Source organism: Peromyscus californicus, unplaced genomic scaffold (genome assembly GCF_007827085.1).
Source record: "Peromyscus californicus insignis strain IS unplaced genomic scaffold, ASM782708v3 Scaffold_17__1_contigs__length_78620276, whole genome shotgun sequence".
Classification (NCBI taxonomy): domain Eukaryota; kingdom Metazoa; phylum Chordata; class Mammalia; order Rodentia; family Cricetidae; genus Peromyscus; species Peromyscus californicus.
Window position 1 is genome coordinate 60040643 of NW_026294469.1, and position 24604 is coordinate 60065246.

At 34.8% G+C, this 24604-nt stretch overlaps 1 protein-coding gene across 2 annotated transcripts in view; it reads right to left on the bottom strand.

The window, feature by feature from the left end:
* Positions 1-24604, bottom strand: part of Dcc (DCC netrin 1 receptor) — a 1164132-nt gene that overhangs the window by 163676 nt on the left and 975852 nt on the right. For both annotated transcript variants that reach the window (XM_052742483.1, XM_052742484.1), the window contains exon 15: positions 7940-8134. In XM_052742483.1, coding sequence (XP_052598443.1) covers positions 7940-8134 — 195 coding nt within the window. The remainder of the gene's footprint in view (positions 1-7939; positions 8135-24604) is intronic.

The window sequence follows — 24604 nt, forward strand, 5'->3', positions numbered from 1 at the left end:
GCTACACAGAGAAACCCTGTCTCGAAAAACCAAAAAAAAAAAAAAAAAAAAAAAAAAAAAAAAAAAAAAAAAATTCTTAGTGCTCTCAGAATCTGAAACACATATAAGCCTAATGGGAATCAGGAAGTCATGGGAATTTGAGTAAAAATTTCAACAGAAGTTAATTCTCTAGCAAGGCTATTTATCCTTATCATATTCAACACTAACCATATAACACACAGAGGCAAGGTACAGAGTCGGCTTGGTTTCCCAAGCACCTACACCCTAGAACAAATTTAAAAATATTAAAAAAACATCAAAATCTCTTAACACCCAACACCCCCCCCCCACACACACACTAAGTTTAGTGATTTTACAACATTGGCAGATCTGACACAAAAAGAAGAAAGACAACTCATTGTGAGGATAAGTTAATAGAAAAAGTTTGTGAAATAATGAAGACAAAGTAATTTGCAGAGAACAGTAAAAGCATACATTACAATTATATTACACAGACTGAAGAATATTCAAAACTCAGTATTTTAATTAGACTACCAAACATATACAAATGTAAAGAACAGAAACACCTTTTCCAGATGTAATGTACAGTATGTTTAAGACTGATTAGGTTAGGTTAGGCATCCATTACCCAGTCAGAAAAGTAATGAAAACAACAAAAATCCCTACTGGCTTTAAAGACAATAAGAACAACCATTCCAAATGACATAGACGTAAAAAAGACCAAAATAAAAAAAAAAAAACAGTGAGATAGAAGATGAACTAGAGCAACTTAAAGGACCATAATATTTGTGCAACTCAAGTAATAATTTGAGAGTGAATGGGAAAGTAAAAAAAAATATTTGAGGAAATAATGCTCAAAATTTCCCTACATTTGATAGAACTCATTAGCTTGTGTGTATGTATTCATAGCATAGACATAAATTTAAAACAAAGGAAAAGTTTCTTCCAAGCAGAAAAAATGTATTATGTATAAAGGTACAAATATGATTGAACGTCATTTTCTCCTTCGATCTAGGCCAGTTTAGAAAATAATAGATTGATATTCTTTGTTACCAATAAGGAATCGTCTATGTATTAAGACACTAATATTTATAAGGCAGGAAAAGAGAAAACCTCTGTCTGTATAGGTATTATGTCAACATACAACAATATAATCATGTGTATGTTAATATCAAAGTAGATTTCAGAATAAGGATATTGTCATCAATAGTATAGGATGGCTTAATGATAGAAAATTAGCTAATTCAACAAGAAACAAGTATAATTCTAAGTAATTAAGCACCGGATACTTTAATAACTTCAAAATACCTGTACTGGACCTAACAGAATTAAAAGGAAAAATTGTATGAATCTACCAGTATAATTGCTTAAGCAAAATGCCCAGGTTTTTCTGTTTTTCCCAGAGTCAGCTTTGAGCATAGCCCATGGGACAAAAATACTATACATTTATGTCTAAGCTCTGGTACTCATTCAAAAAATGACTTATACTATTTAGTCAGGAACTTTAGGACTAACATCCTATATTACTACACTAGATTATATTTTTCTTGATAAATAGGCAGGATTTAATTTTCCAGAAACACCTTGATTATTCATGCAACAAGTATAACTTCCCTCAGCCTGGATGCATTTGATCTCTCACTTCTGTCTGTACCAGAAGCCAGGTCTTTATTGCAATCCCCACCCAGTACTCTCACAAACACGGTATTCCTTTAAATTAAGAACAGCTTTTATCTTTCTTTGTTTTCCTTCATTTCAAAACCTTGTGTGATACCTGCCACTGGAGAAAATGAAGAAATTGATGCTAATTTCACAGTCCTTGGCAAAAACACACTGAACAGCTGTCTGTAAACACTGAACAGCAAGGAGAATTGAGGATGGGATCTGGATTGCTTTATCCCAAATAAAACACTTTCTAGAAAACCGAACAAGATACAAGAAACATTTTTTATTGTTTGAATGCTTGATCCTAAAGTTCACAGGAAGAATGAACCACAGAGTCTTTTTGTGGTCCTGTATGGAGGGGAGAAATAATCATTTATCCCTTTGTGTAGGGATGAGAGAGATCGGATTTCCAATGAAATATATATAGAGAGAAAGCCTGTACTCCAATGAGATGATGTGCTCCAATGAGATGATCTTTTCTCCTCTTGTTCAATAATAGTATTCATCTTTTGTAATGGATTTTTCCAAATAGCTTTAAAAAATTCACCAGGTATAAGACAATGTATCTGCTTTGGACCTCAGAGAGTAGAGTGTGAGAAAGGAGTTACAAATAGAGTGAATGCATTATTAATGAATCACCCTGCAGCTGTCCTTAAAGACTGCCTGAAAATGCCTATACATTTAGAAGACACCTGAAAAAAAAAACACATGGGAGATAATATCCATTCTTTCAGTTGTATTCAGAGCAATGATCTTGCAGCTTGACCTTTTCATAGCCCCTGTCACTCCTCCCTAGGTAAGCAGTACTTCTGGTGAACAAATGGAATTCTCTTCCCTGGATTTAAAATAAATATTTGATTGTATTAAAATGGGGGAGTTTATAATTTTGTCTCTTATATGAACTGAAAGTCAGTGTATTGTATTTTATTCATGTCAATTCATTTCAGTAAACCAATTTTAATAATATGTATTTTCTATTTCTGAGTAAAGAACACTGAAACTCTCAACTTGTTTAAAAACTAATGGCCTACTGCTACTCTACAACCAACATACAAAATGATAATAAAAATGATGCCTTAATTACACATGCATACTTTAATTAAAATTGGTTCCATGGTTATTATCTCAACTAAGTTACATAAATAAACTCTAGAACAGGTATATTGTTTTCTGTTCTAGAATAGACAATTGAGAAACAGACAGTTCTACAGTATGGGAGAAAAAGACTCCGGCGTCATGAAAGACCACAGTTAGGAACAGAGCTAAGTTATATGTTTATGCTATGCTAAACATCTTAAAATCTTTTATTAAGTGGTACAAAATAAAATATTTCTGAGTATTTAAAATTATTTTGATAATGTTTAGAAGTAGAAAATTTTATCTACAATCTCTAAATACTTAATTTGATAGAATTTTATCACTATTGAAATAGTCAACCCAGAATTCATACTTACATCTCTAAAACACTGACTTCCAAATTCTGCTGGTGGTTACAAAATCTGGGAACTCTGATGCAAGATGTACGAAAACAGAATCTATCCTCCTTCCTTATTTTTATAGATAGATGTTCAGAATTCACATCTCCTTGTACAATTCCATTCCATTCTATTCTATACTTATTTATTCTTTGCTAGCTTATCATGCACTTTCTCAATCACTGGTTTATAAAAACAATGTCTTCTGTGATGCATTACATTTGATTCATTATTATCTTTGGAAAATTTTTGTATTATATTTACTGGTTATACTTGTCAAGATTTCTCTTGTATCACTTTACAAATCACAAAAGGGAAAATCACTTTACAAGGGACATTTAGGATTCAGAGGTAATGTATTATGAATTTATAACAATTATAAGTTTATTGACTTAAGAACACTTTCCAAGATGATTTTGGTGACTAATCATAGATATCCACTGGACTATTCTTCAGAAAATTTAGATAAGATGTTAAAGATCTGAAAATCATTCGGTGTAATTTTTAATCAATTGGCATTTAAATAAAGTTTTAAAGTTGATAAGACTTATTATATTCAAGTTTACGTTAACTACCAAATTACATTATGTTAATCAATAAAATAAATCTCGATAACTTTAAAAGTATTTTATCAAAGAGTATGGTTTTTATACATGCTAAGGTAGAAATAGGAATCAATAATAGAAAAACACCAGAGAAACCCTAAGCTATGAAATTCTAAATAACCTAAGAAAATGCAAGCCAAAGCAGAATATGCTAGAGATAACTCATTCTGAAGCCAGTGAACATTAATAAAATAGAAAATAGATAAAGACAATACAACAGAAATCTTGACAAGTATAACCAGTAAATATAATACAAAAATTTTACAAAGATAATAATGAATCAAATGTAATCATACAATAAAGGAATGATGACCATTTGGGACTTTATATGAGAAATTCAAGTTTAGTTCCTTTTCAAAAATGTCATATTAAAAAGAAAAAGATAACATTTTAAGAGAGGAAAAATTACTTTACAAGCATTCTAAAAATTTGTTATTGAAATTGCTTGAAAGCTGGGAAATGTGTAGCCATTCCTAAATGTTGGATAAATGACATATTTAAGAATCTTCCTCCCATTTCATGGTAAATACTGAAATTTTCCCAAGATTAGAAATTAGCCAAAGACACTTGCATCTAGCACTTCCTTTCACACTTCATTCATCTTATTGACTATTGCAATAAAGCAGGAGAAAGAAACGAGAGGTAAAGGTCCCAGAAATTATGTGTCCAAGTGTTTCCCCTTTATATTGCTTAAGTGGAAAATTTCGTAGCATCTGCAGAATTGACAGAATGGTGAATCAAACAGGATTCACCATTCACCTATATCACCATAGGATATATAGTTAATATTAAGAAATCTGTTTATGATTTTGAATTAAATATCCAGAAAATAAATTTAAAACAGAATCCCACTTAAACTTTTTTAAAACTTGTTTAGGAGTAATAAGTCTAAAGAAAACATTTACTATATTTGCAATATGAATATGATAGAGATTTTTTTAAGTAAAGGAAAAACTTTAAAAGCAGGTTTATACATTATGCATCAGTTAATTTAAAAAATAAAGAATGTATACATTACATATGTAGTTCATTATATATCAATAACTACACATATAGAAGGAATAATAAATAGATAAATATGTATATAGCTCTTTATAAAATAATGTAATTCTTAATGTAATTAAATTAAAGTTACATGGATCTCCATTATGAATATATATTTAACCTGGAACTACAGCTCTTTAATCAAACAAGCAAAATGTCAGCAGATTAATTATAAATTTCTGATGGAAAAAATGGTTAATGAGACTATACACATACACTAGACAAGTTATTCATTTTTATTGGGTAATATTGAATATTTTTCAAATGATCTTATATTTTCAGCCCCAAGGCAGGTTACATGGCTCACTGTATAAATATTAAATAATTATTACCCATAAGCAAAATGCTGTTTATAATTAATGGTTCTCCTCTAAGAGAACAGGAGGTTTTTCTGTCAATCATAAGGCAAGCAGCTGTCATATAGTCTAAAGAACAAACCCAATACTCGAAGTTATGACTGACATTATGCATAATTGTTTGATAACTTTCCTGATATTTATTTGTAAAACTATTATTCAGTTCTTAAAATTTTTCTTTTCTTAAAAATGGGATATGGGATGAGATGGAAGAAGCGAACCATAAAAAATATATTATATGAAAAAAATCTATTTTCAATAAAAGAAAATAACTAAAATGTCAATTTATCACGAGGAAAACATATATACTAGACAATTTCATGGCTCTAATACTTTGAATATTATATAAATATCTTTCCTAAGTGAAGCTATGAAAACTGTTACATCTACTATAATGGTTAACTTACTTGTCTGTGATGGAATTGTGAGATACCTAGGAAACTGCTAAAGCATACACCTGCTGTGTTTATGAGGTTATTTTGAGATAAGATAATGGGGGAAAGACAGGGCCTCCTTGTGGACAGAAACATCCCATCAACTGGGGGACCAGGTAGAAGGAAAGAGACAGGGAGTGAAAATTGGTACAAAGATCCTTGCTCCCTGCTTTCACTCTAGGAGGCTATGAGACAGCTGCTCTCCTGTCCTGCCCTCCACACAATAATGTACTCAACCCCTTGAAACTGTGATCAATATTCTCTCCCTTACGTAGTGGCTCAGGTATTTTGCCAGTTACTTAAAAAAATGACAAACACACTAATTTTAGTGCTAAATATCATAAATGAAGTAATTAGTAATTTCATCTTATTGTCTGTGGACATGCATAAGTCTTTCATCGTTATGAAAACTGTAAGCAGTTAATCCTCTTATTCCCATTTAATAAAAAGAAATCATAACCTCAAGGTACCCTAATGAACAAAAACAATATATACTTTAATTTCACATTTATGTCAACATTCATATTTTAAGAGATAAACTTAAAAGTATTCTATGTGGCAACATTTGTGTGTGTATGTGTGTGTGCATAAAGAGATAGATAGATAGATAGAGATAGAGATAGATAGATAGATAGAGAGAGAGAGAGAGAGAGAGAGAGAGAGAGAGAGAGAGAGAGAGAGAGAGAGAGTTTATACATGCATGTCAGTGCCTGTGTGACTATGTATATATGTGTGTATGTACATCTGTCTCTATGTGTGTACATACGAATGTTCTATTTAAATAAGCTGTAAAGCACAAATTCACAAATAAAGTTGAACTTTCACTTGCTCTTTTCTTCTAGACAAGGACTTTTCTGCTGAGGTGCACCTCAGCCTTTCTCTTTGTTCTTTAGAACACACCTTAAGAAGATGTTTTTCTTCTTGGTTAATATCTAGGAAAGCCTGCCAATGTTAATTTCACAAAATGAACCTTCCACTGGATTTCTATGTTCTCTGTAATGAAAAGAATCATTATGAAAGGACATCGTGCAGTCATGCATTTTTCTTTCCAGCCTTGCTGGGTTTGCAGTGCATTCATTCATACAGCCAGTGGCTCGGGCACTGCCCTGCTAACTTGCCTTGTCTGGTTAGCGGAATAAAGATGCACTGTCAGAGATGGTGTATCCTGAATAATGGATAACTGAGAGTCCCCTGACACAGGTTTGACGGCCATAAAATATGAGCTTTGTGATTGCCCTTATATTCATACTCTGGAACTGACTGGGGGATATTATTTCTAAATGCCAAGCTAACTCTAATTGTGGCCAGTTTCAGTAGGTGATTCTCTCATTAGTGTTTGGAGCAATTACAGAGAAAATGGATTGGTGCAATTTTATTTCTGCATTGATAGAATCTATTCTTACTCCTGCATTTTAGCTATTCAGATTCAAATCAGGCCTCTCATCACAAATGTTCTGTTTGTGAGGGATACAGCAAATGACTAGAGAGCTTCCCGCCCCTAATCAAGTTTGATTTCCAATGAGGTCAATGCATTTCATTGCCAGTAATGTGGTATTAAATCAACAGGTAGCCTGAACTTCCCTTTTACTTTGTGACAATTACTTAACTTATTGGCATGCTGATGCATTATTTATCACTTTCCTCTCTTAAGGATACAATCCCTTACAATACTATAGAAAATCAGAATAAAATAAACTGAAGGTTTGTACACACACCTGACCTCACACAAGACCACAATCAAAGCATTCATGCAAAAATGAAGCCCACTGTAATAAGAGATTTGGATTGGAAAGGAAATATAAATACATGGAGAAGAGATTTACTGCCTTGAATGAAAATATTCCTTTTTGTCGCATTTTACAGTTATAATGACATAGCCACAATGCTTTACCTACAGATATTGAAGGCAACCAGTTACTGTAAAGAAAAATTAACATAAATCTCCCTTGCAGGTACCATAAAGTTTTAAAATGTATTATTTTGTTTCTACAAGAATTATTAAGATCACACATTTCCTTGATGGTCAGAAAGAGGAAACTTATCCAATACATTTTGTTTGTCCTATGCATACAATGAAAGGCACATGGTATGGTATCTTTCATTATAGAAAGGTAGAGCTTTCATTATAGAGTTCTCTAGATCAGAATTTCCAAATTGAAGAGAGAGAAAAGAATCAGAATATGAATGTGTATATGTGTGTGTATGTGCCTGTGTGTTTATGTGTGTATATGTGAAGAATGACTTTTAATACATGGTACACATTGAAACCATAATCTCTAAGACGAACTTTCCAAGAAATAAAATCATTGAAAATAAACTACCTTCTTCTCTCAGTAGAATAAGCATCAATGGCTACTCACCTAATCTCTCAATGGAATAGTACCGCTGCTTGCTGTCCACACGCACTGTCTCGGCATAAGGACTTCCAACGCCGTACCCAATAATATAACCTCGCACCACGATGTTTGGGTTGAGAGGAGGAGTCCAACTCATGATGATGCAATTTGTCTGGGGTCTCACATGAAGGGAGCTTGGCTGGTCAGGGACTTGAGACTCTAGGATTTAAAGACATAGGCAAGCCCCATTATAAAGTCAAAAGAATGGCAAATACCCCATTTAAATAAGACAGTATGCTATTCCACACAGACTCAAAATACAAATCATTTATTCACTCCTTCTTTACAAGTACCCACTAAATTTTTCATTTTTGATTTGTTACAAGATTGTGTGTGTGTGTGTACACACACATGTGGATACTAGAGGTAGATGTCTGGTGTCTCCCTCTATAGATTTCTACCATCTTTTTAAAGATAGTTTCTCTCACTGAACTTGCTCCTCACTCACTAGACTGGCTGGCTAATGAGCTCTGGGGACCTGCTTTTCTCTCCTGCCTCAGCATTGGTCTTATTAGTGTGTACTTGAAGGCCTGGTTTTTCCATTGGTGCTAGGAATCCAAACTCAAGCCTCCATGCTTGCCCGGCAGCACTCTACTGATGGAACCATCTCTCCTGCCATGTCAAAGAATTGCTTGAATTTAATCAAACATATTTTAATCATATTCTTCCCCTCCCCCAGAACTCCCACTCAGAATTTCTTAAACGCTATTTCTGTAGGCACATCTAGTACTATGCATCTTAATTTTAATAACCTATTTTTTTCTTCATATATTCCTTAAGTATCAATAAATTGAAAAATTAAGACAAAGAAAATAATTTAAAAAACCATAAAACAATGAAACTTGTCCTGTCCAAGAATTATTTATTTAACTTAAACAAATATAAAAATACATGTACCAATGCTATTTTCAGAAAATTTTAGAGGAAACTGGATAGATTGCTCAGCTACTAATAGTGTGTACTGCTCCTGAAGAGGAGTGTGCTTAGGTTTTCAGCATCAATGCTGGGTGACCCAATCACCTGTAACTGACATCTTCCTCTAGCCTCCATGAGCACCCACACAAATGAACATATATCTCATTGACCATACAAATATATACATATCATTTAAAAAAAAACATAGCAAAATATTTTAACAAAATGGATTGTCAAGGTGAGCAAGATGGAGTTGTGATCTGCCCAGCATGTCTCAAAATGTACTTAGTTCACTACTTGTTAACTCTGATAAAATACGTTATTTGAGGAAAGGAGACAGCACTCTGGATTGAAGACACACAGGTCCAGATGTTGGGAGAGTTTGGTTTCACACCATGTTCTATCATTCACTAGATTCATTGTCCTAATTAAATCAACATGCCAGATAGTGCTTGATTCAAGTTAAGAAAGAGCTAAGCTAAATTCTGCACTAGATACTAGCTATGAGACTGTAAGTAAGAACTTGCTTGTAAGCCTCTGTTCCCTCAGCTGTATAATGAAGATAAAGCTGGGAAGAGCTTCAAAGGGTATTGAAAAGACTTCATATGAGAGGTAATACATAAAAAAATCTTATTATGAGTAGTACCTAAGTTCTCAAGAGATACTGAATATTAGCAAGAAAATGTCTGTAGCACTCCAACATTTTCTTTTAAAGAGACAGTATACAAAAAAATAATGAATTTTACTACTAAGCTGATATGGTTGCTACATCACCTTTCTGAAATCTGACTTTATCCCTAAAATACACTGATACTTTTTAATTAATACAGATACTTATATAGCATCTCACATGTTGGAGTGTAGGTTATTATTACTATATATTTATTTAGGATTTCTATTGTTATGATAAAATGCCATGACAAAACACAACTTGGAAAGGAAAGTGTTTATTTCAAATGACAGTTCCCAGGTTACATCCCATTCCTGAGGGTAGTCAGAGCAGGAAGAGGCCATGGAGAGTACTACTTACTGGCTTGCTCAGCTTGCATTCTTACACATCCTAGGACCACTTGCCCAGGGGTGACACTGCCTGCAATAGGTGTGGGTGCCCTCATATCAATAATGAATCAAGAAAATGCCCTAAAGGTTTATCTACTGGCAAATCTTATGGGGGCATTTTCTCAGCTGTGATTTCCTCTTCTCAGATTCTATCCTGTGTTGGTTTTGACAAAAAAAAACCCAACCATGATAATAAAGCCATATATCTATGATAGAATACAGAATATAGAAATAGTAGACACACTACCTAAATTATTGTAGTTTATAACATGAGAAAAATCTACATGTAAGAAAATATTTACAGTAAATTATGATAAACATTATGATAGAATATATATGTATATGTATAAATATATATGTATATGTATAGGCTATGTTGAAAATCATTTAAGTACTTTGAGAAAAAAAAACAATAAAGTGACTATTTTGACCCTAACAGTCTATTAAATCCTTAAATGTAGTTCCTTAAAATTAACAAGTTACTAAAAAATACAGGTGATTTGAACCTCATTCAAGCAATTGTGTCCTTAATTTATCTCTGTCAAAGATATTTGGAGGTAGACTCATTGAATAATGTTAAATAATTTGATTACTCAAGTAACACTATAGTATCTTTCCTTTGTGATTTGATATCAAAAGCTAACAATCTCCCTGCACACTGCTTTCATTAATATTCCACTTGACAGTTGCAGTGTATGTGGTAAAAGGAAGGATGCTCTTAAAAAATTATGACAATAGGTGCCATATAAAAATCATTCCAAAAGAGACTAAAGATGTTACATCAACAGAATTTTCTAAAGATGGTTTCATTTTCCTAAAGATGTCCTTTTGTGAGCAAGAGAGGACAAACTATTATTGTTCTTCCATAAATAAGACTGTTATATAATAGGCAAAGGCATCATTAAAAATTATGTCTCAAAATGTGGATATAAACCTTTATAGCAGAAACACACAATTTGTGAAGTATTTCCCTAAGTAAAGTAGTAAAATAGATAAAAATAGAGGGATTAATATTTTCCAAACCTGTTGGTACAGTATTGCAACTGTCATTGGGATATGATATGTTCCATAGTACATTCTGTTTAACGTATTTTAAGTTTTGAAATAACTATTAAAACAAAACAATACACCTAATTTTATTTCAAGGAAGCTACTGAATGTTATTAATACTTTCTGCATTTACGTTGTGTGTGTGTATGTTTACATGTGTGTGTGTATGTGTGTGTGTGTGTGTGTGTGTGTGTGTGTGTGTGTGTGTGTGTGAAATGGAGGCCAGATGTCTATTTGAGACTTATTCTTAATCACTGCTCCAGTTTTCTTTTGAAACGGTGTCTCTAACTGAGCCTGGAGTCTTAACTAGATTGTTTCTCAATCTAGATGTTTGGAGGATTTTGCCAACCACTTAAGATCATAGGGATAGAAGAAAAGCATATATAAAGGCAATGTTATAACTAGGAAATCTGATCCATAATATATGGACTCCTGATCAAATAATTAGGACAGTGAATTGTTCATAATTCATAAGAGCCAATTCATACCCACCTACTCACTTAATATGACAATTTCCCCATTATTCTTCAGAATGAACTTTCATTCATATATTTGACCTCATAGGTTATAAATACATTTATTACTAAAGTGAGCTGTAAAATATGAATTCAATATTTCTCAATAGAAAGTATGTGACATAAGCACCACTTCTAAGGATCCAATTTTGGAATTTGCTCCTCAGAAGTACTTGAAAGATTTTACAATTATCTCTAGGAAAGTGACTGCATATATAAAACATAAAGAATTTACCAGAATAATTACTGAGATAATCTGAAACCAAAGAAAGCTCATGATACCTGAAATATTCAAATTAATGTTGACCCAGTACTCGACCTACACCTGAATAATCATGATATGGAAGTCCGGTGCCATTCATGAGGATGTGACAGAATTTGTTTCTATAATGCATATGTTATCATTGAGTAATGATTATAGGTTTCCACTAATGAATAATGTTTATAAAATTAACAATTGTGACATTTCAGTCATTACACAACATCTCTAATAGGCCAATTATAGTGTAGATAGTGTGTCAATGGAAGAAATACAAAATTAAACAGAATTTAAAAGGAAATCAGGAGAACTTGCTAAATGCTTTTCTAACAGTTCAGTAAGTGATACACAAAGGACATTTCCTCTTGCAGTCTAAAGTGAGTGTTAATGAAGTCTTGCAAATTTGTGAAATGGAAAGCAATGTAAACAACTGCTACAAAGACCTGCTAAGGAATGTGTTTGGTATTTGAAGAAACCAAAGAAACCTGAAGCTTGAAGGGTTAGATAGAAAATTCAAATGAGTTAGCTAGTAAGAATGTTAGTATTTGCTTCAATGACAATTTCCTCAGAAAATTAATGGAATTAGACATGATTACACAATTATTTTCTAAATATGACTATACATATGCATATTAATATACACATATGCAGGGCAAAATTGGAGGTAAAATATTCACATACCATTGTTCATAGCAGCAATATTTACATTGGTTACAATTGACCAAGAGTAGAAATAACCCCTGTGTCAATCAGTGGATGAAAGTGTAAAAACAATGTGACAAATCAGCAGACTATCCTTCTACCTCAAGAGAGAAAATACTTTTGAACATGCAAATATGAGTTTAGTGAATATGAAGTTAAATTATACAGCCACCAAGGAAAGGATTTCATTCCATTTATATGAATTGGAATACTCAAATTCAAAGAGCCACAAAGTAGAATAATAATTGCCAGGGGGGAAAGAAAGAAATGAGTTATTGTTTAATTGCTTTAGCATTCAGCTTGTTAAGAAGGCAATGTGGAGGTGGACAATGGTGATAGTTGTAGAAGAAAGTCATTATCCTCAACACAGCCAAACTGCATACTGAAGAACTGTTAAGAAGGTGAGTTTAATATTATGTCTATGTTTGCACAATTGAGATTGGTGAGGAAGACGACTCAGTTAATGTAACTACGTTTGTTGCCAAGCCTGATTACATAAGCTTGATATGCAGAACCCAAGTGGTAGAAGGAAAATACCAACTCTCACAAGTTGTCCTCTGACCAGCACAGGTATATCATGGCATGTGTGTGTGTGTGCGTGCGCACGTGCACACACACACACACACACACACACACACACACACACACACACACACACGCACACACACACATTAGTGTAACCAAAATGGGAATGGAGGAAGGAGAAGGAGACTAAAAGTGATAGACCCAGATAATACTCTGCATTAAGCAAGACAAGAAGGTGTTGAACGGTGTTTCCTGGCAAGGATGTGACACATAAACTGTGTTCTATTTTCAACTGGATTGCTATTTTTAATGGATTGCTTTATTAAACTCCAGGTAACATCGAGGAAGAAGCACAGAGAACAGACAAACAAAAGGCTTTAACACTTGTCTGAGTGGATGTGCTGGAGGTTTTTAGTTTAAGCAATGCAGGGAGGATCTATTGAGATGAAGGGAAACACATGGTTTTGAATTGTGTTAAATTTGAGTGTCTGTAAGTCAAGTGTGTGGAGAGAGCAGGGAAGCAATTGGACATGTAAGGCTGGTTTGCGGTGAAAGATCATACTTAGAAACACATTTATACAGATGCAAATATAAACACACACACATACACACACACATGTTGCTAGAGTTTTCCTGCCTGGCCCACAGTTAGGACAAATCTCTCTCACCCGCCAGTCCCAAGCTGCTCAAACCCGATCAAGTAAACACAGACATTTATATTGGTTTCAAACTGTATGGCCGTGGCAGGCTTCTTGTTAACTGTTCTTACAGCTTAAATTAATCCATTTCTATTAATCTATACTTTAGGCCTGTAGCCAATTTGAATGCACCAACAATGCTGAGAAACATTAGGTGACTGTCCAGGCTGCCAGCTGTCTCCGTCTACTCTCGCAAGATTCCCGAAAGTTGTTTGCATCCATGTACCATTTCTCAGGTACCATTATATTCCTTCTCAGGTCTTTGATGGGATTGAAGACTAGCAGTTATAGTTACAACTTAGTAGATAAAACATATTAAGTATTAGATTCAGGTTCTTTAGGATAGAACACCTTTTGGAAGGATCTTTGTAATATGCCATTTACCTATGCTCTATACTTCTCTGGACTTTAGTATGTGTTTCTTGCTTGATATTGTTTGCATTGGTTGTACTTCCATCTTATCTAGGTCATTATCCCTCATTATTCCTGGACAATATTTGATAACCATTCCTTTGTATATAGTCTTGTATTAGGTTAGAACTTTCTTATTTAGACAAAAAGGGGGAGATGTAGTGGGTAGCCATTCCAGCTTTGATCTGGAAGTTCCAACCCCCATTGAGACTTCGGCAACTGTCACGCCTACAAGGCGGGGCCAAGGGAGGCGCCGGGGGACCCGAGATCTGGATCGGCGGGCGCTCTCTCTGTTGCGGGACCCTGGACTGGAGAGGTGGACTGAGCAGAGCTCCAGAGAACACCGCTGGACTGTGATACACCTTCCCCAGACTCCGCGACCTACCTATTCCTTAATTTGTAAGTTACGCCATTAAATAAATCTCCTTTTAACTACGTGGAGTGGCCTTAATAATTTCACCAATACACACACACACACACACACACACACACACACACACACACACATGGAAGCCAGTAGGATATAGATGGTATTTAAAACAAGTGTTTAAATATATATGTACAGCATATGTGAGTAATTAACAAAAATGCAGCCAGGATCATTTTATTACTGTGTTCAAAGTCTGACCCTGAAAATTTCCATCCCACACTGTAATACCAGAAACTTTCAGGCCATTTGTGGTCTTTGACTCTGCCCCCTCACCTTCCTGACCTTTTTTTTTTTTTTTACATCACTCCCCTTTAGTCAACTCATCCCATCTCTCTGCTTCATGCTGATACTCAAACACACCAGATACATATTATTATCCCATAAAGTTATATGTATGGGAGAAATCTCATTCTGAAGAATAAAAGGGAAATTTCCATTTCTGTTTTATATTCAGAAGTAAGTAGGTGAGTCTGATTTTGCTGTTCTGGATTATGGACCATTTCCTGGTCCAGTTATTATGACGAGGAGGTCATATATTATTGATCAAAATGCCTGGTTCTAACATTGTCATGAAAGATGCCTTCCTTCTGGCCCTGTGATCTTAACTGATTGATAAAAAGTCCATTACATATCTCAATGCAGAAAAGCAGCATGTATTTACACTTCCCTTTTTATAATGATGGAAAAGCCTTGAGGTATGCACACAGAGTAACACTTTTTAATGCAATAAAGAATAAAGAGGAGCCCCAACAGCACCAGAAAGGCCAGCTGAGTACTCAGGACCATGGTGTGCTTACAGCTGTGAAGAACACATTTCTCCGGGTACTAACTTAACCAGGGAAGCCAGCCTTCCCCAAATTATTGTGCTTTTACTTTTCCTGTAGGATTTATTACATTTTATGCTAACAATTTAATGTAATTATTGCATTGCTTTTTATCTCATTCCCTTTTATAAATTCTCAAACTCCTGCTTCTAGAACAGTTCTTGGCACATAATGCTCCAACATATGGGTATTGAGTCTGTATTTTCTATAGTGTTAAACACAACTGTCATTATATGTAAAATTACCACAATTTTCTATAACTGTCTCCACAAGACAAGAATTTTAAGGGAGAAAGAGAATAATGTAGAAATGAAATCAGATGAAAATACAGTTATTGATGCTGGTTTTTTTTCCCTTCCTAGTAATCAGAAAGATTTGTCTCTCCTGGCACTTTTTTAATGAAAGTGATCTGCTGTGTGCCGTCTGCTGTATATAGCACTGCCAAGTAGGGTCAGGAAGTTGGTACTTTGGAAAAATACTCATTTGTTCTCCATTTTGTGTACTGCACTTTGGGGTTCATTTTTGGTAGACTTTTGTTACAGTCCTTGATAGGCTATAGTTTAATGCAACAAATTATAAAAGGCAATCGATTTAGCCATGTTCTGTCTTCCTTAACATGATTAATACATGCCAATGTGTTCATGCCCACTTGGCAGGACTTCGTTCCACAGAGAGACATTATCTCCTTAGGCCACTTCCACCATAAATCTTGTTTCTCCACCTTTGAACTCTACCATATAGATTTCTTAATAATTAATTCCTATCATTTTCTTAGCTTTGATGCTTTCATAGCTTTTAAAAGTTATATGCCACAAAATGCACTGAGTGTTAGCCTTCTTTGTGATATTTGGGAAACACTAAGTTCCTTTAGCTGCCATTCCATCAACAAACAGAAAATTTCACTCTGTTTAAAATATATTCATGTTGATCCATCATAGTCAGGAAAATTTTCTAATCTCTGTGAGTATTCCAAATGAGAAACACAATCACATATCCAAAGATACAAATTAAGTTGGGCGGTGGTGGCGCATGCCTTTAATCCCAGCACTTGGGAGACAGAGGAAGGCGGATCTCTGTGAAGTCGAGGCCAGCATGGACTACAGAGTGAATTCCAGGAAAGGTGCAAAGCTACACAGAGAAACCCTGTCTCAAAAAAAAAAGATACAAATTAAACACCTGTAAATGAAAGAAAAATAGGCTTTTGTCTTTATGGAATGGGCTACCTCACTCATAATGATTGTTGAAAAGTAGAAATATTGAGATAATTAGTATCATATTTATTTAGTATCAGTGCCTAACATGTGAAAAATGTTAAAAGATGATGTTTATGAAAATAGTAACTATAGCACACACATAATTTGTATTAGTAAAATTTAGTTATTATTGTAATAAGGAGCCTAACAAAAACCTACATGATTTCTAATTCTAAGAAAAAAATGAATAAAGATTTGTCAGACAAACATTCCTTTTAAACAACTACATATGTGAGGAGGCCCCAGTCTTTATCAAATAGTATGCTAAAAACATTAAATGTTCTTCTACCAAAAGGGTATACAAATTGTGATTTGAAGATATATCACTGTATCTTTAAAATTCTAAGTCAAGATACTTTTCAGACAACTAGCAGCTATGTCTAAACTTTTGCCATATATTTTCAAAGAAACAAAAAGCTCATGATGCATCATGTAAGTTTATGGTTTGGTATTGGGCTACATTCATAGCTATTTTAGGCAACATGAAATGTGTGAGCTATGAATAGATGTGTCTATTTCCAGGTTTTTGTTTTTAATTCATAATAGGAGAGAAAGGTGATGCAGTCCTATGTTTTAGAAAAGCATAACAAACAGAAGAATGTATACATCTAACTATAAATAATACTTTCTCAAAATAACAGTAGATATGAATGAAGAAGCAAACTGTGTGCTATTTATAATCCACATGCTTTCCTAGCTGTATTTATGTCATCACTTGTCCATCTCCTGTGTAATATGGAATGGGTAAGATACTCAGAAGTTCAAGACAAAGCATGATCCTTGGTATTAGCCTATGGAGAGGAGTCTGACCTAGAGACTATGCACCTAAAAGTGTGCAGAAGATGGACAAGTTGATTCAAAAATATACTCCCTAAACCTTGTGGGCAGCCAGCACATGAATTCCAAAAGCTTGAGACATTTGTAGCTTTGTAAGTGAAGCTGGAGTGGGAGTGAGTACACGATTAGATAGCTGAACATCAGACTGGAGGAGATGATGAGCACAAATGATGATGAGTTTGGACAATAAAATGACACCATCGTGTCTCTCTATGAACCATCAATTTGGCAACACAACAGTGTCTAGAGTACAGGAAGACCAAGCGGTGTCAAAGGAACAGGTGTGACGTTACATCCAGGTGACAAATGATGACAGGCTAATAGGAAGTTGGGCGGTATGAATGTAACTGACAGGATGGAGAAGGTAAGAATGCAGGTCATGGCTATTGCAAGGATATTGAAAACAGTGAAATGGAGGTGAAGATGAGAGCAAAGCACTGGGGCTTTATGTTTGAGGAGTGGTACCTAGATGTAGTCTCGAGGCAGAGAATACGATGACTAGTTTTTATTTTTGAAACAGAAACTCATTCTCACAATTGGTATTAAAAAACGAAACAAAACAAAATAAAAACCAGCAAACAAACAACAAAAAAATCAGTAACAGTGATATGGTCAGCTCACAGCTAGTGTAAGCTGTACTCTTCTACCCTGATGTTTCAAAAGACAGAAACTATAGTAAGTTCTCTTGACTGCTGTTGCTTTCTGTTGTGAACTATGCCATGAATGATCTGGCTTCCCATTCGACTTCTGTTCTAGCCGCAGAGTCAACTTCACTAAACTAATGTTACAGGGAAATCAGACATTGCATGACCTATGAAAAATACTGGTCATGGCCGGCCCCAGTAACATTCAGTGAAACACCTTGTGACTAAGGTGTTGACTTGACTTTACATTTCGTCTTCAAATAGTCACAAAAATGTTTCTGCCTTTTATTCTCTGTTATGCTGATTTAATTATGTATTCCTATGCTGGATATCACTGTATTGATTTTTAATCAGATTTTATAGCAAATGTTAATTATATTTTTGTAACTTTCTTGGAATTATTTTACATTTATTCTTCCACATTTAGTTGACTGTGACTGGAACTGTATTAATCACTGATGTGGGAAGAATTAACATTTACATAGTGCTCACATAGTCATCCAGGAATGAATATTTTTTCTCTTTGCATATACGTATGTGTATTTATATATGTGTATGTGTATATATACATATATATGTATATTCTGTTTTCTCATATCTCATTTTATATTTTTATAAAAATGCAATATTTTTCTTTGAACACATACATCCATATCTTGTTAAATTTACCTGTAGAGATCATATTTTAGTTTAAGTTTTTGTTTCCTTCTTTTTAATGATTAATATAATTAGTTAATGATATCATTGCTACTTAAGGGGAAATCACCTTTTGTATTTCTATATAAGATACCCACTGGTTTAAAAAATTTTCTAATTATTTCAAATGGTTTTAATGTATTTTCTTGAAATTTCCAAATATTCAATAATAGTTTTTCTAAAAATAATAATACTTTTAGAAGTGAAATGGTATGTTTTTTTTGTTTGTTTGTTTTGTTTTGTTTTTTCGAGACATGGTTTCTCTGTGTAGCTTTGCGTCTTTCCTGGAACTCGCTTTGGAGACCAGGCTGGCCTTGAACTCACAGAGATCTGCCTGGCTCTGCCTCCCGAGTGCTGGGATTAAAGGCGTGCGCCACCACCGCCCGGCTCTTTTTTTTTTTTAAGCTGCTTTTTTATTTTTTAAATTTTATTTATTTTTATTTAATGTGCATTGGTGTTTTGCCATGGGTGTCGGGTCCCCTGGAAGAGCAGTCAGTGCTCGTAGCTGCTAAGCCATCTCTCCAGTCCTGGTATGTTTTTTTAAAAATTGTTTCATTTCTTCTACTGAAATCTTTACATTTTAATACCTGAAATAGTTGAAACCTCTGCCACCCTCTTTTGATTTTAAAGAAAATATTTTAATTATTTCATAATTTAGCATAATACTTACTCTTAGTTTCTTACCAAAACAATACACATTTTATAGGCTGCTTATACTCTTATTAACAAGAATTTTTAAAATAATGACTGTTTTACAATTTTTCTTTTTATTATTACATATTATTATATAAGTAATACACACACACACACACACACACACACACACACACACAGACAAGGACTTTATCATCATAAACAAACAATTGCGTCATAAGAAACAGTAGTAACATTTTGTTATTCTCTCAAAATGAACTATAGGCAAAGGCTGGGGTCTAATACGTTAAAACCAATAATAACAGCACATATCAAGTACTTGGTTGTTGTTATAGTCAATCTCTAGTGTGACTTGAGATATATTCAATTGTTAAAACTTTCTTATATGACTAGAATTAAGTTTTGGAGAGGTTAAATTACATGATTATACAATGATTGAAGCAGGGCTCAAACTTAATGAATAGGAATCCATACACATCTCTCTCTCCTCTCTCTCTCTCTCTCTCTCTCTCTCTCTCTCTCTCTCTCTCTCTCTCTCTCTCTCGCTCTCTCTCTCTCTCTCTCTCTCTCTCTCTCTCTCTCTCTCTCTCTCTCTCTCTCTGTGTGTGTGTTACATAGTAATTGATCATTTCATCAAAGCAATTCATAAGGACATCAAACATTCTATGAACAAATTGAAGTTTGCTATGGCTAGGAACAAGACTCATGTACTTGGAAATTTGGACATTTTTCCAACTCTAAATAATCTCTGTTTTCCTTTATAGACTGTTGCTCTGGAACTCTGAATAGTCACTTGGCCAAGAACTGAAGCAGACTTTCAATTTCTTAGAAAAATTAGTTTTGGCTTTCCTTACTCCAATCCTTGTACCAAATGAACTCCACTTGAATTATAGTAAGAGTCTCCGATCTTAAATTGTACTATAACAGCAGCTGAGGACTGATTTTCTAAACGTACTGTCAAGAATCAACTTACTATCATAAATTACTCCTACCAAAATCCATGGAAAAATTCCATTTCTTGACATATTACTTGCATATTTCCTCTCGCATCAAGTACCACATGGACATCGAGATAATTTCCAAGGAGAAAATATGCTTTTGCTATGGATGCAAACCCCACTCCTTACCCTAACTTATAATTGTTTACTTACATGCATTTATGTTGTAATGACATATGCTTTAACTTTTTTTAAAACTAAACTAATACTAAGCAAATACATCTTTGGCATTTGTCAAAATGAAAATCAGTTTTATAGAGCATCATTAAGTATCCCTACTACAGTAAAGCAAACACTAAACCTGTTTGCCTGTTTGTCAAGTCCTAAAAATTTCCTTTGAGAGTGAACCTACATTTTACTTGGAGCAATATATTCTTTGCAAGTATGTTTTCTATTTACAAACATATTGGGTATCATTTTAGTATGGATTATTAGTTTAGTAACACCATTTAGACATGTTCAGTATGAACTCACAACTTAAAATCCAATTCTTAATAGCTATGTAGTAAACACTTTTTTATGCCTTGAAAGATAAAAAAATGTGTGTGTGTGCACATGCGTGTGTGTGTGTGTGTGTGTGTGTGTGTGTGTGTGTGTGTATGTGTGTGTGTGTATGAGCATGCATGCATTAGTGTGTATTGTGTGTGTATGTGAGGAGGAGGAAAGAGCAGAGACAAGAGAGTGTAAGGGGCATCAATATGAGCAAAATATAATGATAATCATGTTTGAAAATATCATAGAGAAACTCACTGTTATGTATTCTTACTAATTTTTAAAATTCTGAAATCCTAAATAAAGGTTAAAATGTTAAATACAATGTTTTATATATAAAACATCATTTGCATACATATGTAATGATTGTATATAATAATCAATTGTCCAAGCACAATAGCAAAATTGTCCCAGAAGTCTCCACAGAGTGACTCTGCATGATTTGGGATTGGTACCATAGATCTTTATTATTATTTGTTAAACTAACACATGCACACAGAAGAACAGATCTCAACACTTTTTCAGCATGCTATGGTGAGCACTCCTGGGCATCATGACAAATGCAGTAAAAACTAAGGTTTGCTCCAGTGAGGCAAGACCATGGTGCTGTGGGATGGTCTGTATGTCAAATTGCTCTGATTGGTCAATAAATAAAACACTGATTGGCCAGTGGTCAGGCAGGAAGTATAGGCGGGACTAACAGAGAGGAGAATTGAGAGAACAGGAAGGTGGGAGCAGACACTGCCAGCTGCTGCCATGACAAGCAGCATGTGAAGATGCCGGTAAGCCACGAGCCACGTGGCAAGGTATAGATTAATAGAAATTGATTAATTTAAGATGTAAGAACTGGATAGCTAGAAGCCTGAGCCATTAGGCCAAACAGTTTAAACAATATAAGTCTCTGTGTTTACTTGATTGGGTCTGAGAGGCTGTGGGACTAGCAGGTGACAGAGATTTGTCCTGACTGTGGGCCAGGCAGGAAAACTCTAGCTATACCATGGCATGACCAACCAAGCTCCCATGCAGGAGGGTGAGGCCCGCAGGTCAGAGCAAGCCTGATTCTCTAGTTCTACTTTGGAATTCTTCTCCAAGAAGCCAAAGAAGCAGACAGGACTGTGTGCTGGACATGAGGTGATGTGTGGGAAACACCAGCAGGGTTTGCATGAGAAGGGATGCCCCACAACGGAGAAAGTGCTTCGTGTGCAATAATGCATCACTAATCACAGAACTGCAGGAACAGTTGAAGCTACAGTGCAGGAATTGTTCCTACTCAGTCCTCAGACTCTCTGGAGTAATGGAATTGGACTGGCCACAGGAGGCCACGCCCTGTCCATTCAGGCTGTGTGTGTGTGTGTGTGTGTGTGTGTGTGTGTGTGTGTGTGTGTGTGTGGTCTGCCTATGAATGGACAGAGGGGGTCAGGTGTCCTGCTCTGTCACTCTCTTCCTCATTCCTCTGAGACATGGTCTCTCATTGCATCAGGAGCTAAGCTGGTGTACAGCAAGTTCCAGTGATCCTCCTGTCTCTGCCCCCAACAGCTCCGGGGTGTCCACACACGGGCATACACACAAAATAAATAAATGGGATAGGAAAAAAAGAAAGATAAAAAATGTGATTCTAATTTTGTGCATATTTTAGTTATGTTGGGAAAATCCTCTGTATAATTTCCTGTAGTTTTTTTTTTTTAGTTCTGAGACATGTATTAAAATCTGTGAATATATTACCATTTATATAAACAATTTAAGATTATGAAAAAAACAGAAAGTAGAACTGAACATAATAATTTAAATAGTACCACCATAATAATTAGATAAAAACAGATGTTAGAACAGTCTTTAGAACAAAAATCCCATTTTCCCCATATGTCAGAACAGAAGAAAGGGATCATGGCTGATGAGAAGAGTGATAAACTCATATGCCATGTGCCATCCTGGACTTCACTCTGATTCCTAAACGCTATTTGTGAAGTAATTGGAGGTATTTGATGGAATTTTTAGTATAATCAGGATATGAAGTAAATTGGTAGTCCTTTAAATTATTTAAAAAGGAAAACAAGGGCTGTAGAGATGGCTCAGAGGTTAAGAGCACTGGCTGCTCTTCCAGAGGTCCTGAGTTCAATTCCCAGCAACCACATGGTGGCTCACAACCATCTGTAATGAGATCTGGTGCCCTCTTCTGGCCTGCAAAGTATGAAGAACAGGCTGTAATATATATATTCATATACATTATTATTTATTCATTATAATGATTATGCAACTATCTATATGTTCTAACAAACTTATACTATGTGTAAATGGGATTTAGGGGATATGAATTCAGGGTGTTAGAAAGATAATCTGATAAATGTTGGGAAATGAGACTATTCATTCTGTTCTCTATATTGTATCTACAACTCTAAATGACTATGGTACCTGTGAGGGGTTTAAAGACTATTCAGAGGTCATGGTATGTCTGGGTGCTTTTCCACAAATAATTCAAAACTTGCTTTAAAGTGCTGTTTACTTCTGATGCTTGCCTCACATTCTTATTTTATTTGTTTACTTTTGAGACAGAGTCTCATTTGCTCAAGATTATCTTGAAATAACTCTGTAATGGAAGGATGACCTAGAGCTCCTGTTCCCCATCCATCTACCTTCAAAGTGCCAGGATTACAGGCATTTATCTCCATACCACATTCATTACTCAATCCTAACAATTAAATCCAGGGTATGTTTTGCGACTGTGAGACAAACACTCTTAACAATTTAGCTACAACTTCAGCCCTTCTATTCTCATATTGACTATGGAATTCCAAAGCAGATTCGCATCCTCTCACTCATGTAATAATGCTTATGATGGTTAATTTTGATTGTACTTGGATTGAGAAACAAGTAGGGTACTGCATTGATGGTAGGTATCTTTGTTTGCAATGGCCTTTCCAGAGAGAAGTAGTTGATGAAAAATGTAAAGACCTATCTGACTGTTGGTCCCAGGGATTGGGGCCCCAGCTGCACAAAAGTGGAAAATGAAGAAATCACACTGAACATGAACAGTAACATTTCTCTGCTTCCTGGATGGGGACACAACATTACTAGCTACTTCACACTTCTACCTCCATGCATTCTTTGACATGTTGTATGTGCTATACGCATTTAGTAATGTATGTACTAAAACCATCATCCAAAATACATTCTTCCTCATTAAGTTTCTCCACATTAGGGATTTGTTCACAGAATTGGGGAAAGTAACAAATATGCCCGTTTTCCTTTTCCTTGATAATTTATTTTCTCTTTCACGCTAAGTGTTTTGATACAATTTGACCACAAACAATAGTGCTAACACGGAGCTAAAATAAAACAGAAACATAATTTTCCTTATGGTATGTACATTTATTAGGTATGTGTTTAATTTTGTCAATGACTCAAATATTATTAAACTCCATGGCAACTGTACTAGCTGTTGTATGTGTGTGTGTGTGTGTGTGTGTGTGTGTGTGTGTGTGTGTGTGTGTGTGTGTGTTCTGCTGAGTCTCTTTAGTATTATTCCTATGTACGTGCTTTTACAGCTGATCAATTGGGATTGGATAACCATTTAGGTGGACCATCTGGTGAATTCTGATTCTCCCTTTCTCAGCAGTCTTTAATTGTCTTTGTCTTTGTCTCTCCAAGATGTGATCTTGTGAAATTTTCC